The sequence below is a fragment of the Heptranchias perlo genome, chromosome 11, assembly GCF_035084215.1.
Source record: "Heptranchias perlo isolate sHepPer1 chromosome 11, sHepPer1.hap1, whole genome shotgun sequence".
Classification (NCBI taxonomy): Eukaryota; Metazoa; Chordata; class Chondrichthyes; order Hexanchiformes; family Hexanchidae; genus Heptranchias; species Heptranchias perlo.
In genome coordinates this window covers 46,947,472-46,969,296 of record NC_090335.1, presented here as the reverse complement: position 1 = coordinate 46,969,296, position 21,825 = coordinate 46,947,472, and the positions used below count along the sequence as shown (strand labels likewise).

General features: G+C 41.7%; 1 protein-coding gene across 1 annotated transcript in view; it reads right to left on the bottom strand.

The window, feature by feature from the left end:
* Positions 1-21,825, bottom strand: part of LOC137327282 (solute carrier family 22 member 15-like) — a 65,760-nt gene that overhangs the window by 9,746 nt on the left and 34,189 nt on the right. The window contains exons 8-10 of the mRNA XM_067992931.1: positions 21,464-21,549; positions 13,071-13,191; positions 12,168-12,240 (exon numbers count right to left, since the gene is read on the bottom strand). Of these exons, the coding sequence (XP_067849032.1) occupies positions 12,168-12,240; positions 13,071-13,191; positions 21,464-21,549 (280 nt within the window). The remainder of the gene's footprint in view (positions 1-12,167; positions 12,241-13,070; positions 13,192-21,463; positions 21,550-21,825) is intronic.

The following is a 21,825-nucleotide window of genomic DNA, read 5'->3' as shown; positions in this document are numbered from 1 at the left end:
AATGGTTTCTTGCAACATCACCGATGGTAAACGCATGTGGCAGTAGTGCTGGATCCACATGCTAGTATTTTGTTCTGGCTGTGGGCAGGCCGACAACTCCTGCTGCACATGATGCCAACGCAGTTTTGGCAGCCTATACTGACTTCTCCTCAATATATTAAGCTGCTTTTACATTGCACAGTGGACTAGTAGGATCGCTAATTCCCAACACACATATCTTGGAGTACCCAGAGTAAAAGAACCGGCCATTAGAAACACCCTAAACACATCAGAAACTGGTGTCTCTGGTGCCCTGCCGCGCTCTCTGTTTGTCTGTGCAATTGTGAGCATGGGGAAACAGGCAGCATCATTGGAGCAGAGGTAGGTGGGGCAGAGAGAAGCAGCATGACTGGAACTCATTCTGCTGAGGTGGGAGCTTGGCAAAATTGATACTAAGCAAACTGGGAGAAAGTACTGCCCTCCAAGACTTCTTTGAAAAACAATTCAAATCATAGGATTCATGATTCCCATGATAAAGATACAGCCTTAGTGATAATCATTTAAAGTTGACTCTTGCAATTTATTGGTTGCAAATCCAAAGATTTTGTACCAGTTTGTGTTGATGTCATAAAGTATTATGTTTTGACAGTCACTACAACAAATTGCCTTCGTCTGAATTGGGCAAGTTTGAAATAAAGAAGCCCCAGGCAGTTCCAGTGTCCAGGGTGCTGATGCCTGCCAATCAGGTCATTTCTTGTCCAAAATTCAGCAGGATTATTGGCATGTTATTGGATAGAGAGCAAAAAAAAAGTTAATTTCTGCTATTAAACATTGTATATGTTGATTTAAAACTTTGGCCTCACTTCCAGAGTTGCCAGATTAGTGTACCTGGCTATATGTTAATAGCTCCTTTAACCGTCCTAATTATTCTCTCAAAGTTCAAACTTGGAAATCAAAAAGGGGCAACTGTCATGTTCAAGCTTTCTCTTTGGGGGTTCGTCTGTGGTTGGAATGCTCTTCTATCCACTTACCATAGGAAAAAAACTCTTCTCCTGCTTTAAGCACCCTGGCATGTGTTTCTACATTAAAGGTGTTATATAAATGTAAGTTGTTATTACTGTATAATGTGGGAACAAAACCAAACAGGAGCTGCTGAATCCAGCACTTTGACAATGGGTAGTGTGTGCAAGGTTTTGCAGCCGAATACAGTATTTTCATGTAGAATTTGTTCGTAATATAAAGGACAATATCACCCTTGTTTTTCAGATGATGGAGTGAAGTGTACTACATGGTATACACTCAACCAGCTGCAAAGGGATTTCTAAGTTTCTGAAGTACTTCTTCATTTTCTTGAGGATGGTGCAAATGCTACCATATATCTCAGAAAGTTTGGTGTTCTTGTGGAAATTGGTTCAGATTGAAATTCAGGAAAACTTGGAGGGTGGTTTGGTAGAACAGAAGATGGTTTATCTTAATTGAGTTCTTTGCCAAGTGATTGATGTATTATTGACTTGCAAGTCCATTCATTTATTGGCTGAGGAATATGGTATTTGTAGAAGATCCTACTCATCGCACTGGAAATGTCTTGCACTCAAGCCTGCTGTTACAAACATATTAAGGAGATGCATCAACACCACTTCAAAAGATACAATCAGCCAAGTTTAGTATCCTTATATTCATTGATCACAATGGAAAATAATCCCAAACTTTCATCATTTTGAAATAGCTATCCAGTGCATCATGTTATATGTTTTCTTTGTTCTTTTAGGAGGTACAGGTCTGTACAATTAGACTGTCTGAAAAGACATACTCCAACAGGGAATCAATTTGATTGGCGATAGCAAAAGGGGCATTATTTCTCACATACATGTGGCTATATTAATGTATGGGTGTCTAATCTTTTCAGACATTGGATTAATGGAAACAAACATTAATCTGTTGCCCCTTCACAAGCTCCAAACCAAATTTACATACATCCACACCCATGTGATGCTTTATATCCACCTTTCCAAGAAACTCAAATCATTTGAAACAAATGTGATGACCAGCCAAGTGATGGTCTATTCTTCTGAAGAACACATTTTGTTGCTGTGTCTGGAGGTAACTTTTTGGTTGGCATATCTGGTATCCTGATATCCAACATCTAATTTAAGTAACTTATTCACCCTCCAAAAACCTCTGAATTTTTTGTTCACCTTTCTCCCTCGTGGCATACCAAGTTATCAGCTGATTGGAAACAAATTGGAAAGCTACACGATTAAAGTTGTTCTGCAGGAAGCATTTGAAAATGGTATTTGAATGCTTACTATACAGTATCTTTGATAATTTCCATTGTCGAAACCAGCGGCATAGTTAGTAACAATTCAAAATCAACTAGTAGTACGCAAACGGCTCAATTCACTTATTTGGTTGAGCCACATGGATCAGGAAAATCCCGGTAGAGTCAACTGTCAGTGACAGTGGGAGGACTACAATTTGGCCTTAGTGTCCCCAAGTTTGGGTAGAGAAAATTTGTTGGGTTCCTACCCTTGATCCCTATCCAGTCATTCTATTGCAGCACTTGTTTAGGTGTCCAATGAAGAAAGAATTAGCTTGGTTATGATGTTCCTAGATGCTCCTAATTGAATAGGCCATTTTGGTGCTGCGACTCAGTGGTAGCACACTCATTTCTGAGTCAGAAGGTTGTGGGTTCAATTCCTAATCCAGAGACTGAAGCATAAAATCTAGGCTGACACTCCCAGTATACTGCACTGTCGGAGGTCCCGTCCTTCGGATGAGACGTTAAACCGAGGCCCCGCCTGCCCTCTCAGCTGGATGTAAAAGATCCCATGGCACTATATAAAAAAAAAAGTTCCACTCTGAGACTTGAGCACAAAATTTAGGCTGACGCTCCAGTGCAGTACTGAGGGAGTGCTGCACTATAGGAAGTGCTGTCTTTCAGATGAGACGTTAAGCAGAGGCCTGTCTGCCCTCTAAAGTGGACATAAAAGATCCCATGGAACTATTTTGAAGAAGTGCAGGGGAGTTCTACCTAGTCTCCTGGCCAATAATCATCCCTCAACCAACACTATTAAAACAGATTATCTGGTCATTACCTCAATGATGTTTGAGAGATCTTGCTACGTGCAAATTGGCTGCTGCGTTTCCTACATTACAACAGTGTCTACACTTCAAAAATACTTCATTGGCTGTAAAGTGCTTTGGGACGTCCTGAGGTTGTGAAAGGCATTATATAAATACAAGTTCTTTCTTTCTATACAAGTTAGTTTAGCTCAGTAGAGTATATATCAGTATATGGAGGAGGAAGTCAGACCATGTTGGATCTCAGTTTGAGTGTGCCTAGGTAATTTTGGAATCATTTGATACCTCATCCACCACCAATTATACCATTAGACATGTCCAGCAGAACACTCTCAAAACAACTTTTGCTAATAAACACGGCATTTTGAAGTACATTTCTTATACTCTAAATACGATGTACATGATAAACCAGGTGATAAAATTACCACACTAATTCTCAGTAAAGCAACTTGATTTGGATTCTTTTGGAGTACACAGGCATCTGGTTTAGAAGACAATAACCACAACGGCTATGTTCATCACAACCACATGTAATATCAAAATCACTAGTAGGTTAGTACCAATCCTTTTTTTAAAAAAACAGACCAATAGTCTCTTTACATTGCAGTGCTGCCACAGCTGGTAGCACACAAGAGGTAGTTTTTCCCTGTTCCTCTGGAAGCATGATCCATTATTCAGGCACTCATCTCAGCCATACCAGTCAGCAACATAGTTTTCTGCTAGCAGACCTGTATGAACATTCTCCAACCAATAGTGTATTGCAATTTTAAGCAACAAAACATGCAGTTTTTATTAATTCTCAGAATGTAGGTGTCACTGGCAAGGCTGACATGTATTACCCACCCCTAATTGCTCTGGTGGGCTTTCTTCTTGGAAGTGGTTTGATACTGAATATAGGAACAGGAGTAGTCCATTTAACCCCTCGAGCTTTTCCACCATTCAATGAGATTATGGCTGATCTGTGGCCTAATTCCATATTCCTGCCATAGCCCCACATCCCATAATACCTTTGGTTAACAAAAATCTATCAATCAAGAGACTAGAAGCAAAGGAATTTAGGTGTCCATGTACACAAATCACTGGAAGCTCGTGCACGGGTACAAAAAAGTAATCAAAAAGGCTAAAGGAATATTGGTCTTTATCTCAAGATTTAAAATTAACAACTGAGCTAGCATCAACTGCCATTTGAGGAAGCGTGTTCCAAACCTCTACCACCCTTTGCATGTAAAAGTGTTCCTGACTTCACTCTTGAAAGTCCTGGTTCTAATTTTTAAGGCTATATCCCCAATCCTAGACTCCCCAACCAGTGCAAATACTTTCTCTCTACCTACCCTATCAGTTACCCATAATATCTTGAAAACTTCGATGAAATCACCCCCTAATCTTCTAAATTCCAGGGAATATAACCCTACTTTGTGTAATCTCTCCTCATAATTTAACCCTTGGAGTCTAGGTATCATTCTAATAAATCTATGCTGCACTCCCTCCAAGGCCAATATATCCTTCCTAAGATGTGGTGCCCAGAACTGAACACAGTACTCTAGGTGTGGTCTAACCAGGACTTTGTATAGCTGTAGCATAACTTCTACCCCCTTGTATTCTAGTCCTCTAGAGGACTAGAATACAAGGGGGTAGAAGTTATGCCTTTTTGATTATTTGCTGTTCCTGTCCATGACCTTTTAATGACCTATGTACATGGACCCATAAGTTTCTTTGGACCTCCACTGTTTCAAGCTTTTCACCATTTAGGAAGTACTCTGATCTATCCTTTTTAAGTGGATGACTTCACACTTGCCTACACTGAAATCCATTTGCCACAATTTTGCCTATTCACGATCTATTAATATCTCCCAAATTTTACACTTCCATCCACACTGCTTACAATGCTGCCTATCTTTGAGTCATCGGCAAACTTGGATATATGGCTCTCTATCCAGTCATCTGAGCAGTTAATAAATATAGTGACTAGTTGAGGCCCCAACACAGATCCCTGTGGGACACCACTAGTCATATCCTGCCAATTTGAGTACCTTGCTGAGTGGCTTGCTAGGCCATTTCAGAGGCCAGTTAAGAGAAAACCATGTGGGACTGGAGTCACATCTAGGTCAGACTGGGTAAGGACGGCAGATTTCCTTTCCTAGAGGACGTTAGTGAACCAGTTGGGTTTTTGTAACAAAAAAACAGCTTTATGGTCACTTTTACTGATATCAACTTTTCATTTCCAATTTTAAAAAAATGGAATTCAAATTCTCTGGGATTTGAACTCATTTTCTTTGGATTATTAGTTCAGACTTCTGAATTACTAATCCAGCATCATAACAGTTACACTACTGCATTCCATAATGTAAACAGGAATATTTTCTTAATGATGAGAGACTAGAAGCTGTGGAGGAGCAAAGGAATTTAGGTGTCCATGTACACAAATCAGTAAAAGCTAGTGCACAGGTGCAAAAAAGTAATCAAAAAGGCTAATAGAATATTGGCCTTTATCTCAAGGGGGCTGGAATACAAAAGTGAGAAAGTGATGCTTCGATTGTCCAGAAACTTGAGCAAATCCCACCTGGAGTATGCATTTAGTTTGGGTACCACACCTCAGGAAAGATATGTTGGCCTTGTGGGGATACAGTACAGATTCACCAAAATGATACCAAGGCTTAAAGGATAACTAATAAATAAATAAATAAATAAATAATGTATAAACTTGATTTATATTCCCTTGAGTTTAGAAGGTTGAGAAGTTACATCGAAAGTACAGCACAGAAACAGGCCATTCGGCCCAAATGGTCTACGCCGGAGTTTATGCTCCACATGAACCGCCTCACACTACTTCATCTAATCCTAGCAGGATACTCTTCTATTCCTTTCTCCTTTACACTTGGCCTACTGTCTGCAAAGAGCTTACAGCCCAGTGTGCAGATTGAGATAAAGGTGGAATCATAAAGTTATGGAGCAGAAGATATGTCTATCAGTTTATTGATGGTTTTGTTGTGGAGAATATGACTGGTTTTAAGAAGTCTGCAGTACAGGTTTTGTTTTGTGATTTTTCATGTAAAAAAAGTTAGACAGAAAATTGAACTTCTGATCATTTAAAAATACAAATTGAAGAATCCCATAAAAAACAGCAGTGCAACACTCAGTCAAATGTCACTTTCCAAAATGATCACTTGTTTTAAAAGGCAGAGAGGAACAGAGATAAATGTCATCCATGAATTTGCTCAAGCTATGGTGCATTCTGGCCGCCTTCCATACAAAACTGATGGCCTAGTAGATGGGCTATTTTGGAAAAGGGTGTTAGCTGCTAGAACTCTGTCTAAGTCTATTCAGATGTGTGAGAAATATCTTCTGGAAATTTTCAAAGCTGACCTTGCACACATTGACTAATTGGTGAAAATTGTGGCCATTTTTATGGTGATTCTTGAAACACCAGAATTGCATGGTGATCCAGCCATCAGCATCTTACATCGAGTCTACAGCACAGAAACAGGCCATTTGGCTCAACTAGTCTATGCCGGCATTTATGCTCCACACGAGCCTCCTCCTTCCCCACTTCATCTAACCCTATCAGCATATCCTTCGATTCCTTTCTCCTTCACGTGCTTATCTAGCTTCTCCTTAAATGCATCTATGCTATTTGCCTCAACTACTTGTGGTAGCGCGTTCCACATTCTTACCACTCTTCGGGTAAAGAAGTTTCTCCTGAATTCCCTATTGGATTTATTAGCAACTATTTTATATTTATGACCTCTAGTTTTGGACTCCCCAATAAGTGGAAACATTTTCTCTATGTCTACCCTATCAAACCCTATTATCTTAAAAACCTTTATCAGGTTACCCCTCAGCCTTTTCTTTTCCAGAGAAAAGAGCCCCAGCCTGTTCTGCCTTTCCTGATGAGGCTATCCTCTTAGTTCTGGTATCATCCTTGTGAATCTTTTTTGCACCCTCTCCGATGCCTCTATATTCTTTCTATAATATGGAGACCAGAACTGTGCACAGCACTTCAAATGTGGTCTAACCAAGGTTCTATACAAGTTTAACATAAATTTCTTTGCTTTTCAATTCTATCCGTCTGGAAATGAACCAGCGTGCTTGATTTGTCTTTTTTATGGCGTTCTTGCAGCTAACATCCTTTTCCAAAATAGTCTATCTAATGGGCCATCAGTTTTGTATGGAAGACGGCCAGAGTGCACCATACCTTGAGCAAATTCATGGATGACATTAGTCTCTGTTCCTCTCTGCCTTTTAAGACAAGTGAATGTTTTTGGAAAGTGACATTTGACTGAGTGTTGCACTGCTATTTTTTATGGGATTCTTCAATTTGTATTCTTAAGTGATCAGAAGTTCAATTTACTGTCTTTTCAGGTAAAAAGACTTAATGATTTATGTATCTGTACCCCTAGATCCCTTTGCTCTTCTATCCTGTTCAGATTCTTATTATCGAAGCAGTATGTGGCCTCTTTATTCTTCCTATCAAAATGCACCACCTCACACTTAACTATATTGAAATTAATTTTCCAATTACACGCCCATTCTGCAGGTTTATTAACATCCTCTCGCATTTTGATGCATTCTTCCTTTGTATTAACTACACGCTCCAATTTTCTTGTTGGGCTTCTCGCATACTGGGTAAGAAAGGAGTCATGTATACACTGTAAAAACTCCAATCCCTTTTCTCCTTTTCATACCTCTTCTTGCCAGTTTATTTGGGGGGTAGTTGAAATCTCCCATGATTATTCTTCAATGTTTTTTTTATTTATTTCATAGATTTGTCTACATACTTCATCCTCCACTTCCCTTCCACTATTCTGTAGAATAAACCTATTAATGTGATCAATCCTTTCTTATCCTTTGTCTCAATCCATATGGATTCTGTTTCTAGCTTAACGTTACTCATGTCCCTTTTTTCTATTGCCATTATAGTATCTGCATTTAGTACAGCTCCCCACCTCCCTTCTTCCTTCCCTATCCTTTCTAAATACATTATATCCTGTAATATTTAACTGCCAGTCCTGTTCTTATGTAGCCATGCTTCAGTTATCCCGACCACATCTGGCTCCTCGTTATGAATTATTGCCTCCAGTTCTCCCGTTTTGTTTCGTATGCTGTGCAGCACATTGCTGTATAGGTATTTTAATTTGTTTTTAGTAATTGTTCCCCTCCCTTTGTTTTTAAACAGTCATTTTGTACTTATTTTCTATAACTGTATTTGTTCCCAGACCATTTATGTTACCCTTATTCCTTAACTTGGTCTGAACTTTTTCCTATTTCTTTTTTCTTCAGACTTATGTTATCTTCCCCAGATCTCTTCCCCCCCCCCCCCCCACCCCCGTCTTACTAGTTTAAAGTCCTATTGGCAGCCCTATTTATCCTTTCTGCTAGAACACTTGTCCCATTCCAGTTCAGGTGGAGCCTGTCCCAACGCCTTCCTGTTCCTGTACTCGTGCCAGTGTTACATGAAATGGAACCCCTCCTTCCCACACTAGTCTTTTAACCATGCATTCAACTTCCTGATCTGTTTATCCCTATGTCAATTAGCATGTGGCTTGGGCAGTAATCCCAAGATTACCACCTGTGAGGTCCTGCTTTTTAAGTTTAGTTCCTAACTTCTGATATTCTCTTAACAGGATCTCCTCCTATGACATTGCTTTCTATGTCATTGGTCTCAACATGGACCACGGTAACTGGATCTTCCCCCTCCCTTTCCAAGTTCCTCTCCAGTTGCTCAGAGATATCCTTTACCCTTGCACCAGGTAGACATTACACCCTCCTGGACTCTCGGTTACGACTGCAGAGGATGCTATATATCCCCCTAATTATAGAATCCCCTATGATTAAAAGCTTGCTATTCTGCACCTCCCCCACTTGGGCTGCCTCCTGCTCCATGGTGCCATGGTTAGTATTCTGGCTGTCCTCCCTGCAGCCGACATCATTATCCTCACAGGTAGAAAGTACATTGTACCTGTTGGATCTGCAGGACCTCCCTCTCTACCTACCCTTGGTTCACCTTATCCTGCTGAGCTATGTGTTGGAATGTCTCTAACTCGCACTCCAGCTCAAGGACACTGAGCTGGAGTGACTCAGGGCAGAGACATTTACTGCAGGTGTGGCAATCCAGGACAGTCTCACTGTCCACAAGCTCCCGACACACAACCTGCACGGCCAGTCCTAGTTTTTATTTATTTATTTTTAAGTATTAATTTAATTCTAGAACTAATAGAAACACTTGCGGTCCAGATAATATTTAGTACATGGATTTTAGCTTAATTTTAAATTAATTATTCTGAATATTTATTTATTTAACTATTTATTTATAGTTTATAGTTAAAGATAGAGTGTGTACATTAAATTAAAGACTTAGTTTAATTTCCTCGGGTTCCGCCGCTCGCCCCTCTGTGCTGACTATGGCGTCACCTTTTGAGATTTTCCACTGGGTTTGTTTAACGGCTGCGTCCAGAGAATGCACAGTGCTGACACCACCAAGTTCGGAGAACGCACAGCACTGACGCTACCGAGTTCGGAGAACACACAGCACTGACGCTACAGAGTTCCGATAGGAAGGTGTGAGGCCATGGAGGGATTTCAACATGAGGATGAGAATTTTAAAATCAAGGTGTTGGTGGACCGGGATGTAGGTCAGTGAGCACAGGGGCAATGGGTGAACAAGACATGCTGCGAGTTAGGATATGTGCAGCAGAGTTTTGGATGAGCTCAAGTATATGGACGGTGAAAGATGAGAGGACCGCCAGGAGAGCATTGGAATGGTCAAGTCTAGAGGTAACAAAGGCATGGATGAGGGCTTCAGCAGCAGATGAGCTGAGGCAGGGGCGGAGATGGGCGATGTTACGGAAGCAGAAGTAGGCGGTCTTGGTGATGGAACAGATACGTGGTCGGAAGCTCATTTCAGGGTCAAATAAGGCACCACAGTACAGCCTCAGACAGTGGCCAGGGAAAGGAATGGAGTCAGTGGCTAGGGAACGGAGTGTGTGGTGGGGACCGACGGCAATGGCTTCCGTCTTTCCAATATTTAGTTGGAGGAAATTATTGCACATCCAGTACTGGATGTCGGACAAGCAGTGTGACAAATCAGAGACAGTGGAGGGGTCGAGAGAGGTGGTGGTAAGGTAGAGCTGGGTGTCGTCAGCGTACATGTCGAACCCAACATTGTGTTTTCGGATGATGTCGCCCAGGGGCAGCATGTAGATGAGAAATAGGAGGGGGCCGTCGATAGATCCTTGCAGGACTCCTAAGGTAATGGTGCGGGAGCAGGAAGAGAAGCCATTGCAGGTGATTCTCTGGCTACGACTGGATAGCTAAGAATGGAACCCAGCTGGGCGATGGAGAAGCGTTGGAGGATGGTGTGGTCAACCGTGTCAACGGCTGCAGACAGTTCGAGAAGGATGAAGAGAGATAATTTACCATGGTCACAGTCACATACGATGTCATTTGTGACTTTGATAAGGGCTGTTTCAGTACTGTGGCATGTAAAGACTTTGGCCGAGAAACTGGTTACAGTCCGTTTTCGGGTGCATAGCCAGTGTTGTGGAGACAGACCTGAAATTGGACATTGGGCTTCATTTACATTATTTGTTTGAGCTGCTGGCGCATGTCATACCGCCACAGGGAACTCAGCAATTTTACAGGCCGCTTGCCTCAAGGACAGTCCTACGAGAGGGACAACAGAGAAGGATGGTGCGATCAAGTGTGTCAAAGACAGAGAGGTTGAGAAGGAATAAGGCATTGTGGTCACAGAGAATTTTTTTTAGGACTTTGGATAGAGTGGCTCGGCACTGTGGTAGGAGTGGAAACCTGATTGGAGAGATTCAAACAGGGAGTTGCAAGAAAGATGTGCGGTGACAACACATTGAAGGATTTTGGAGAGCGAAGAGAGGGAGAAGATAGGGCCTTAGTTTGCAAGGAAAGAGGAATAAGGGTAGGTTTTTTGAGGAAGGGGTGATGATTGCAGTTTTGAAAGGGAGGGGGACAATATATGAGGAGAGAGTAGCATTTAGAATGTCAGGGAGCATGAGGTCCAGGGAGGGAAGCTGGTGGTCAGCAGATTTGGAGCAGGAGGTTGGGTCTCATGGACAACATGAGCTCGAAGAAATGGAGGGGGAGGGGAAGATGGTAGAGAAGACAGAGAGATGTGGGTTCAGGGCTAGGGCATGGAGGAGCCTTAATGGAGGTTTGGCTTTGTGGGCAATGAGGGGTGAAGCAACAGAGGCAGCTGGACGGATAGAATTCCTTGTCACCAAGACTGAGAGTATGAGCTCCTTGCACTTGTTGATGGAGGTGAGGGTGGAAGGAGAGAGGTTTAAAGGAGGTGGCTGGTAGACAGAAATTGAATTCTAAGTTGCAACTAAGATTCAAATAATGGCCCTTAAGGTAGCTCTAGATCTCTATTCATTTTCAGAAAATTTTTGAGACCATATATTAGAAAAGTAGAATAATAGTAACTAGAAAATATTTTGACACAGAAATATATCCTCAGCAGATTCTGTTTTCATCTAATAACTTAGTGGAGCCAAAATGATTTTCAATGCACCAGGGCTGTAGATGGTGTAAAATATCTAGTTTTCCGTTGCCTAGCTTAAAAAGAAATCTGCAGGCTCCAATGCCATTTAAATTTTATAGACAGGAACTAGATATTGAAACAGTGCCCTAACAGTAACTTAATTTAAGCAGAAAATCAAGTTTGAAAAAATAATGGTTTTCTCACTGTTGAGAACGGTCACTTTGGTGTGGTCTGTCACCAGAGTAGTCTGTCACCAGAGAATATCACAATACTCACTACTGTGCTGCGCAAAATGCATGTCAAAATTATAAACACAAACATAGAAGAGTTCTGTCACTCAGGAGATTCAACAACAACTTGCAGTTATATATACCTTTAACTTAAAAAAAAATGTCCTAGCACACTTCTCTTTAATTAATAACAATAAATGTTAATTACTGATTAAATAGATTTATTGCAATGCAAAGAGATGAGGGTAGATAATCAAATAAAGCATTAAAAAAGTCTAGTACCTTATAACAGTGCCACCCAAAGGTGGAGAGAAAAGGAAGAGAGAGAGGAAAAAAGTTAAGGAGAGAGAAGGGGACTGCACACTAACCAATGATGGAACGAAGGGTGCAAGGATTCCTCCAATTCTAGAAGACATGGAACAAATGCCCAACCCAACATTCCTGTAGGAAAACAGGGAAGAATTGATTATTTGAGATTCTGAAATATAAAATCATGAATGGACGTGTAGAATAGCTCAGCATACTCTTGACAACCTTAAAGAGACTGGCTCACCATCAGTAACCCAGTATCTCAGAATTCCTTGCCACTTTAAAAAAAAAAGTTTGAACAGGGTGTACAGTTCTACTTTTGTATTCTGAATCCTCAGAAAATTGCTGAAAATGAATGGGAATCTAGAACCATCTCCGAAAGGGCCAGGTTAATGATAGAACCTACAAATGTTAAGCTCAAGTGTGACAGAAATGAAGCAACAGCTCCACAAATGGGGGCTATCCAAGATCAAGATACATTGCAGGGAACTGCAAAGCACCTCTAATTTTAGGCACTTCGACAAGGCTCTATAACAATATCATCCTCATGCATTTATACAGCATATTTAACATAGTGAGCGTCCCAAAATGCCTCACAAAAGAAAAATGAATTCAACAAATTTGATAATTTGTGGACTAGCACCAGAAGTTGAACTTGAGTCTGCCGGTTCACTAATGTTCTTCAGACAAGGGATACAGCCACCCCTACCGGGTCTAGCTTACATGGTTGATTCTTAATGTTCTGGGAAATAAATACAGTCTTGCCAGTGTCAGCCACATCCCAAGTATAAATTTTTTAAAAATGCACAAAGAATAGGAAATAAAAGGGGCAGTATGATATCATACTGCATTGGAGAAAAGCTCAACAACTGAGAAAATCAGGTCATAACTGGAATTGTAAATGGGATATCAGAAACACACATCTGCAGTCTCTCTCAAGGTTTCACCCATCACAGACTTACCTGACAGAGGTAGGATAGAGCTCGGAGGAGTAGATGTAGGCTACGTTAAATGCAGCACTTATTGCTAGTTTACCCAGAAAAGAGAAAGATTGGCTGTTGACAAATGTATCTATCCCAACGCCTGAAAAAGAAAAAAAGTATATCCACTCTGAACTAAAAGCAAAAGTTCTGCATAAAATTCTTACAGCAAAAATACAACCAATACATTCACATCCAATTTAATAGTAAGCATTAAAAATTTAAACACAGGAAATTACATAGAATTTACAGCACAGAAACAGGCCATTTGGCCCAATTGGTCTATGTCAGCGTTTGTGCTCCACACGAGCCTCCTCCACCCCTCTTCATCTAACCCCATCAGCTTTTCTTTCTATTCCTTTCTCCCTCACGTGCTTTTCTAGCTTCCCCTTAAATGCATTTATGTTAGTCATCTCAATTACTCCTTATGGTAGCGAGTTCCACATTGTTACCACTCTTTGGGTAAAGAAGATTCTCCTGAATTTCTTATTGGATTTATTGATGACCAACTTGTATTTATGGCTGCTAGTTTTGGCCTTCTCACAAGTGGAAGCATCTTCTCTACATCTCACCTATCAAACTCGTTCATAATTTTAAAGACCCTTCAGCCTTCCATTTTTTTTTAAAAGAGAAAAGAGCCCCAGCCTGTTCAGCCTTTCCTGAAAAGTATAACCTCTCAGTTCTGGTATCATCCTTGTAAATCTTTTTTGCACCTTCTCCAGTACGACTGAGAAATTAAGGAGCAATTTATACATTCATTAAACCTATACAACAGATTTTATAGCAACCTAAAAAAAAATAATTAGTTATAAAAGGAAAGGGAAGATCCTCCGGAAAAGACTTTTTCAAGCACATTCAATGACTCGTGCTGAAAAGTGTGTGTGCGCGCGTAGGTGTGAAAATTGGATGAGGACAGGGTCAGGCTCAGCTGTGATGCTCTCCAAAGTTGAATAGCCTGGCAACACTGTCTGGATTCAAACATGAAGACTGGCCGTATGGGCTAGTGGCATCCATGAAACTATACTCCAGCACAAGTCAACAACTTCAAGAGGAGGAAGTATATAAAAAAAAACTAAAAATGTAATCAGGATAGCACAAAGTAAAAGCCCTTTAACCAGATGCCATCTTTCATTGAGACATCAAGAAAACACGAAATGAGAGAAAACAGCAGAATGTTCCCACAAGTGAAATAAATATCAACTGCTTAGGTGCCAAGAACTGCAAACTAATAAAATGGTTGTACTGTAGGAACATTGTAAATTGGGAAATATTCACCTAAATATTTCTACAATTCACATTTTCAGCAAGCCCTATTTTTCATCTAATTCTTGGAAAAATCTAGATGTATTTTGTAAACTGATAAAACTTTTAATACTCAGTAGGTTAAAACTCTATACAGCTATTATACTAAAGTCATTTAAGAGATTATAATGTCGGATAGCATTGGTAGCTCTATTGACAGGTGTTGAATTTCCCAATCACAAGGCCCAAATTTGAATGACATTCAAATTACTATTCTCCCCTGAATGAGCAGTTATCATTTGGTATGTACAAAAAAAGGGAAAAAAGTTAAATCAGTTTTATCATGGTACACTCAGTTTTAGCAGGGGAAACTGGAAGAGTTGAATCAAACAGGATAATAGTGCACCTCCTGTTGATCAGTCACAAGGTAGCACCAATTTATCCCAACCTTTTTGTTGAAGGAATACTAGCAAGGCAACTATCATGAAACAGAATGGTGTCTAGCAAAAAAGCAATTGTTGAGCTCAGATGAAGTTGCAAAATCAAAGCAGCAATATTATAGCACTCAAATAGAACAGCTAATTCATCCATACACTGTGGCCCAGTAGCATCGTTGTCAGGACAATAGCCCCTTAACCAGATTGTTGCAGGTTTGATTCTGAGGCTTAGCTGCCAGTGGAGTTCACCCATATAGTTTGAGGTGAGTTTCCACAGTTCTTGGAGATGCAACTAGATTGAACCAACTCACTATGGTGAGTGGTTCATCGCTCAGCAGAGGGAAAACAAAAACTGGTATAGCTGGCTCGCCCCATTACAAGCATACCTCCCATCTGCTGATCAGAGTGGCTTTGATGGTGGTTGTGGAGTAGTCTGTATCCAAGACCATCCTGCCCTCTTGCTTGAAGGAGGCTGCATGGTGGCAAGCGGCTCCTGTGGGAGATAATAGGGATGAAATGGGGATTACAAATAAAAAAAGATAAAATACATCCCCAAGGGTCCCAATACAACACCTACAATATCAAATAATCCAAAACAGGTTCCTGTTGACTGAAATGTAAGCAACATAAACTACACTTAAATCTATGGACAGTGTTGGTCAATACAAACAGGATTATATTTTATTTGTATCGCTTTTGCAAATAAGTTCAAAAACAGCAATACAAAAGTAATATAGTCAGGGCCATGAAGTGAAGGTTTGCACTACATATTACATGATTTAAATCCTTATTATTTTGTTTTTGCATTGATTCATTAGAAAATTGACTAAGTGGATCCATCTAAATAATACACTGGCAATAAAGTCCCAAGTATTATGATGCCAGGGTCATGAGTTGTATAAATATCTTATTCAACTAGATCTACCCACAGCAGGCTAAGAAGGTTGTTCTTTCTGGGACCTGGGTTTAAATCTAATCCAGAATAACCTACATTTTTATTGTACTCCTCATGTGCAGGACAACAGCTCAACTAAACACAAAAGAACAGAGCAGGAAGGTAAAACAAGGAAAGGAAAATGGGAGAGCATTAGGGTGGTGGGGGGAACCAAAGGCATGGTCAAAGAAAAAGGTTTTGAAATTAGGGAGGGACGTGGCAAGTCACAGGGAACCGGACAGGGAGTTACAGAGGGAAGGGCAGGTGTGTTACTCTTCACCTAACCAGATCCAAGGTGGCTGTAACTGAAACTGGATGCCAAAAGTGCAAGTGTTCCAATTCACCTCCACAGACATCCCTCATTTTGATCAGCACCAAATTCAGTAAAAGAAATATTGAAAATATATATAACAAATATTGGCTTGTTTCCAGTCTTTTCCCACAACAGGTGGGTGGGCTACATAGGTTAACGTGGAAATACAGAGCAATAAGTTATAAGGAGTGGACTTGTTATTGCAGAAACTATTGATGGAGACGTGATCCCAGTCTCCAAAATTTTTGATAAAAATAAATGTAGATGTAGGGGAACCAAGAGGCTAATGAGTGAAGAACTTAAAGTAATTATCAGTAGAGAAAAAGTACTTGAGAAACTAATGGGACTAAAAGCCACTAAATCCCCTGGACCTGATGGCTTATACCTGAGGGTTCTAAATGAGGTAGCTGCAGAGATAGTGGATGCATTGGTTTTGATCTTCCAAAATTCCCTAGATTCTAGAATGGTCCCAGTGGATTGGAAGGTAACAAATGTAACCCCGCTATTCAAGAAAGGAGGGAGAGAAAAAACAGGAAACTACAGGCCAGTTAACCTGACATCAGTCGTCGGGAAAATGCTCGAATCCATTATTAAGGAAGTGGTAACAGGGCACTTAGAACATCATAATGTGATTAGGCAGAGAAAACATGGTTTTATGAAAGAGAAATCATGTTTGATGAATTTATTTGAGTTTTTTGAGGATGTAAGTAGCAGGGTAGATAAAGGGGAACCAGTGGATGTAGTGTATTGGATTTTCAAAAGGCATTCGATAAGGTGCCACATAAAAGGTTGTTACACAAGGGCTCGTGGGGATGGGGGTAGCACGTTAGCATGGATAGAGGATTGGTTAACAGACAGAAAAAAGAGTCGGGATAAACGGGTCATTTTCAGGTTGGCAGGCTGTAACTAGTGGGATGCCACAAGGATCTGTACTTGAGCTTCAGCTATTTACAATCTGTATTAATGACTTGGATGAAGGGACCGAGTGTAGTGTATCCAAGTTTGCTGACGATTCAAAGCTAGGTGGGAAAGTAAGCTGTGAGGAGGACAAAATGGGTTCAATTTTAAAATTCAAATTGCGGGTGCGTGGGGGCAGGGGGCTGCAAAAATGGCGAAAATCCCGAGCAGGCTCAGAAGCCGGCTCCAACCTGTCGCGTCAGAGTTCCCCACAGACACGCCTGTGTGCATGCGCGCTTCACAAATCCGGAAGTCCCGCCGGCGGGATGATAGTTAAAGAACCAAATATACCTCATTGAAGTACTTAAGGTACTTTATTTCTGACGTAGTAGATAGCTGAAACGATTTTAAACTTAACTGGGCGGCTTTCCCACTGCTTTTGATTCACACCTGGTGTAGGGCCGGATCAGGCAAAAATAAACAAAATAAATTAAATTAAAAACCATTGCACAAAGTTAAAAAAAACAAATTTATCCTACCTTTCCACCCTGCTCCGATGTCCGATATCTCCCTCTCCCTCCGATGTCTCCCTCGCCGATGTCCCTCTCCCCACGCCCCCCTCCCAACTCTGGTGTTTTTTTTACTTGTTCATGTGATGTGGGCCTCGCCGGCAAGGCCAGCATTTATTGGCCATCCCTAATTGCCCTTGAGAAGGTGGTGGTGAGCCGCCTTCTTGAACCGCTGCAGTCCATCTGGTGAAGGTTCTCCCACAGTGCTGTTAAGTAGGGAGTTCCAGGATTTTGACCCAGCGATGATGAAGGAACGGTGATATATTTCCAAGTCGACTTGAAGGGGAACGTGCAGGTGGTGTTGTTCCCATGTGCCTGCAGCTTCTCGGTGGTAGAGGTCGCGGGTTTGTGAGGTGCTGTTGAAGAAGCCTTGGCGAGTTTCTGCAGTGCATCCTGTAGACGGCACACACTGCAGCCACAATGCGCCGGTGGTGAAGGGAGTGAATGTTTAGGGTGGTGGATGGGGTACCAATCATGCAGGCTGCTTCGTCCTGGATGGTGTTGAGCTTCTTGAGTGTTGTTGGAGCTGCACTCATCCAGGCAAGTGGAGAGTATTCCAACACACTCCTGATTTGTGCCTTGTAGATGGTGGAAAGGCTTTGGGGTGTCAGGAGGTGAGTCACTCGCTGCACAATACCCAGCCTCTGACCTGCTTTTGTAGCCACAGTATTTATGTGGCTGGCCCAGTTAAGTTTCTGGTCAATGGCGACCCCCAGGATGTTGATGTTGGGGGATTTGGCGATGGTAATGACGTTGAAGGTCAAGGGGAGGTAGTTAGACTCTGTCTTGTTGGAGATGGTCATTGCCTGACACTTGTCTGGCGCGAATGTTACTTGCCACTTATCAGCCCAAGCCTGGATGTTGTGCAGGACTTGCTGCATGCGGGTACGGACTGCTTCATTATCTGAGGGGTTGCGAATGGAACTGAACACTGTGCAATCATCAGCGAACATCCCCATTTCTGGCCTTATGATGAAGGGAAGGTCATTGATGAAGTAGGTGAAGATGGTTGGGCCTAGGACACTGCCCTGAGGAACTCCTGGGGCTGAGATGATTGGCCTCCAACAACCACTACCATCTTCCTTTGTGCTAGGTATGACTCCAGCCACTGGAGAGTTTTCCCCGATTCCTATTGACTTCAGTTTTACTAGGGCTCCTTGGTGCCACTCTCGGTCAAATGCCGCCTTGACGTCAAGGGCAGTCACTCTCATCTCACCTCTGGAATTCAGCTCTTTTGTCTATGTTTGGACCAAGTCTGTAATGAGGTCTGGAGCCAAGTGGTCCTGGCGGAACCCAAACTGAGCATCAGTCAGCAGGTTATTGGTAAGTGCCGCTTGATAGCACTGTCGACGACACCTTCCATCACTTTGCCGAAGATTGAGAGTAGACTGATGAGGCGGTAATTGGCCGGAATGGATTTGTCCTGCTTTTTGTGGACAGGACACATCTGGGCAATTTTCCACATTGTCGGGTAGATGCCAGTATTTTAGCAGTACTGGAACAGTTTGGCGAGCTCCAGAGCACAAGTCTTCAGCACTACAGCCGGGATGTTGTCGGGGCCCATAGCCTTTGTTGTATCCAGTGCATTCAGCCGTTTCTTAATATCATGTGGAGTGAATCGAATTGGCTGAAGACTGGCTTCTGTGATGGTGGGGATATCGGAAGGAGGCCAAGATGGATCATCCACTCGGCACTTCTCGCTGTTCCTGGCATGCTCTTCTACACTCTTCATTGAACCAGGGTTGACCCCCTGGCTTATTGGTAATGGTGGAGTGAGGAATATGCCGGGCAGGACAGACCCAGCAGAGGTGGCAATACAGTGGTATACAGTCATGAGGGAGTGGCCTAGGGAGTCCTCAACATTGACTCTGGACCCCATGAAATCTCATGGCATCAGGTCAAACATGGGCAAGGAAACCTCCTGCTGATTACCACCTACCGCCTTCCCTTAGCTGATCAATCAGTCCTCCTCCACATTGAGCACCACTTGGAGGATATGGGGATCGGGCGGAAAAGTGGAGTTGAGATTGAAGATCAGCCATGATCTGATTGAATGGCGGAGCAGGCTCGAGGGACCGTATGGCCTATTCCTGCTTCTATTTCTTATGTTCTCATGTAAACACATTAATCCATGAGAGCAGGACTACAGGACACAGGCTTAAAAATCTAGACATTAACAATCTTCCACCACCCTTTCCACTCCTCCTGTTGACACAGATACACTCCAATGCAGATGGGAAAAAATCTGCCAGTATAAGCAGTTGATGCTGTGTCAATTAATTCTTTCAATAGACAGACATAGACTGAGATAATCAAGAACTCCTCAGGGCTCGATGGTTCCTATCTGTGGTCCAGTGGTGTTGTCTGTGGAGGTCTGTAAGCCTGGATTGAATATTTTGGGGTTACTTTTCAATCAGGACTCCTATCAAATCATAGCCAGAGCATTTCTAGCAATGATTTTTCTCCTCCTTTTCCTTATCTACATTCTTGGTAACATTATCTGCAGATATAGAGTGAGCTTCCACATATGGACGCTGATGACATCGAGATCTACCTCTTCACCAGCTCTCTTGACTCCCTCTGCGCTGTCAGACTGCTTGTCTCACATCCAGTCTTGGACGAGCCATAACTTTCCTGGAGCTAAACATTAGGAAGACCAAAGCCATCATCTTTGGTCCCCACCACAAAATCTACATCCTTACCAATGACTTGATCCCTCTTCCCAGTCTCCGGCTGAACCAGACTATTACAACCTCGGCATCCTGTTTGATCCCAAGCTGAGCTTCCAACCCATAACATCTCCATCACAAAGACCTACTTCTACTTCCATAACATTATCCACCTCCTCCCCTGCCTCAGCCCATTTGCTGTTGATTCCCTTATTCATTCCATGGTCACCTCCAGGCTCAATTAAGCCTGGCTTGCACCCTCCATACACTTCAGCTCATCCAAATCTCTGCTGCCTGTATGCTATCTTACACCAAGTTCTGCTCACTCCCGATCTACGTTAGTTCCCAGTTCTTTAAGTCCTCCATTGCTCAGTCCAGAATACGAACTGGAGAAGAATTCACTACCTAACTAAGCTTTCAGCCTATGTAATGATACCCTGTGAGCTGTTTGATTCTGTGTATACCACTGTTAACATATATGTAGTCTGTGCCAAGTCCAGAGTATCAAGTGCAGTGCCACTGAATTACTTTATATATCCTGTTAGTTTGTTAATGAGTGATGCAAGCTCATATTTTATATTAATATAAAATAGAAGATGAGAAACTAAGAAATAATTACATTGGCGTAATTTATCATCATATGAAGCTTTCTGGTAAGCTAAAAGATCATGAGGCAACCAATAGCACATAATATACTGTTTTTACACTACAATTTCTGCAGACAAATACATATATCCTTACTCAAGTCCTACCTTTAAAATCAGTATTTAGCTCAATATAGTCACCTGGCCCACTGTTGAAGGCCTCCCTGTGTAGTAATCCCACACGTTGCTACATCCACAAATTTCATTAAAGTAGGAAATCATGAAGAGCTCTGGCAGCCCTGGAGTCAATGATTTTCGTGCGATTCCAGTAATGGTGATGCTACTTCATGGTGTTAGGTCAAAATTACCCAACCAACAGCCCTGTTAACTTCCTATCCTGTCTAGTGTACACTGAGTGAGGAATGACAGACAATTCCACTGAATTTGGGCTCTTTGGAGTTTGATGGCTGCTTTGTGCTGCATGTTGAAAATAGTCAATCAAGTGAACTGTGAATTTGAAATACTGATCATCAACTCAGATGGTTTGCATGCATGAAATGTTAGAGCCAGACACTAGTATCAGTAGTGAATAATTTTCTGGCACTGACATCCATCATCTTGAGGAGCAAAAAAGTCACTAAAAGGTTTGATTGCACAGGGTTAAAACATTGCTCTGACCTCCGATTAAGCGATAAACATGCAATTTCTTTTAACAATACTGTTATCTTGCCTTTATTTGATGGCAGCAAAATGATGACAAGACAGGCTGTACCTCCCACAAGCAGGAATCCTGCTAGGGTCCATCTGCGACCTGACCTGATGGAGGGGCAAGGACAAAAATGAGTGTCAACAAAAACCTTTGTTGCAGTTCAGACACCTTTGTGCCATACTGCAACATATTTTATGAGTAGGAGCTGATTCTATTAACTGCTGCTTAAGACGATTGAACAAATCATTCAATGTGAAGAATATACTTTTATTCTCATTAACATTGGACTGATTTTAAAGTTTCAAAAATTCAGAATGCTGCAACAGCACAAAATAGGAAATCCTCCTTGTTCCCATTTTCAAATTACAAGAACAGTAGTTTCA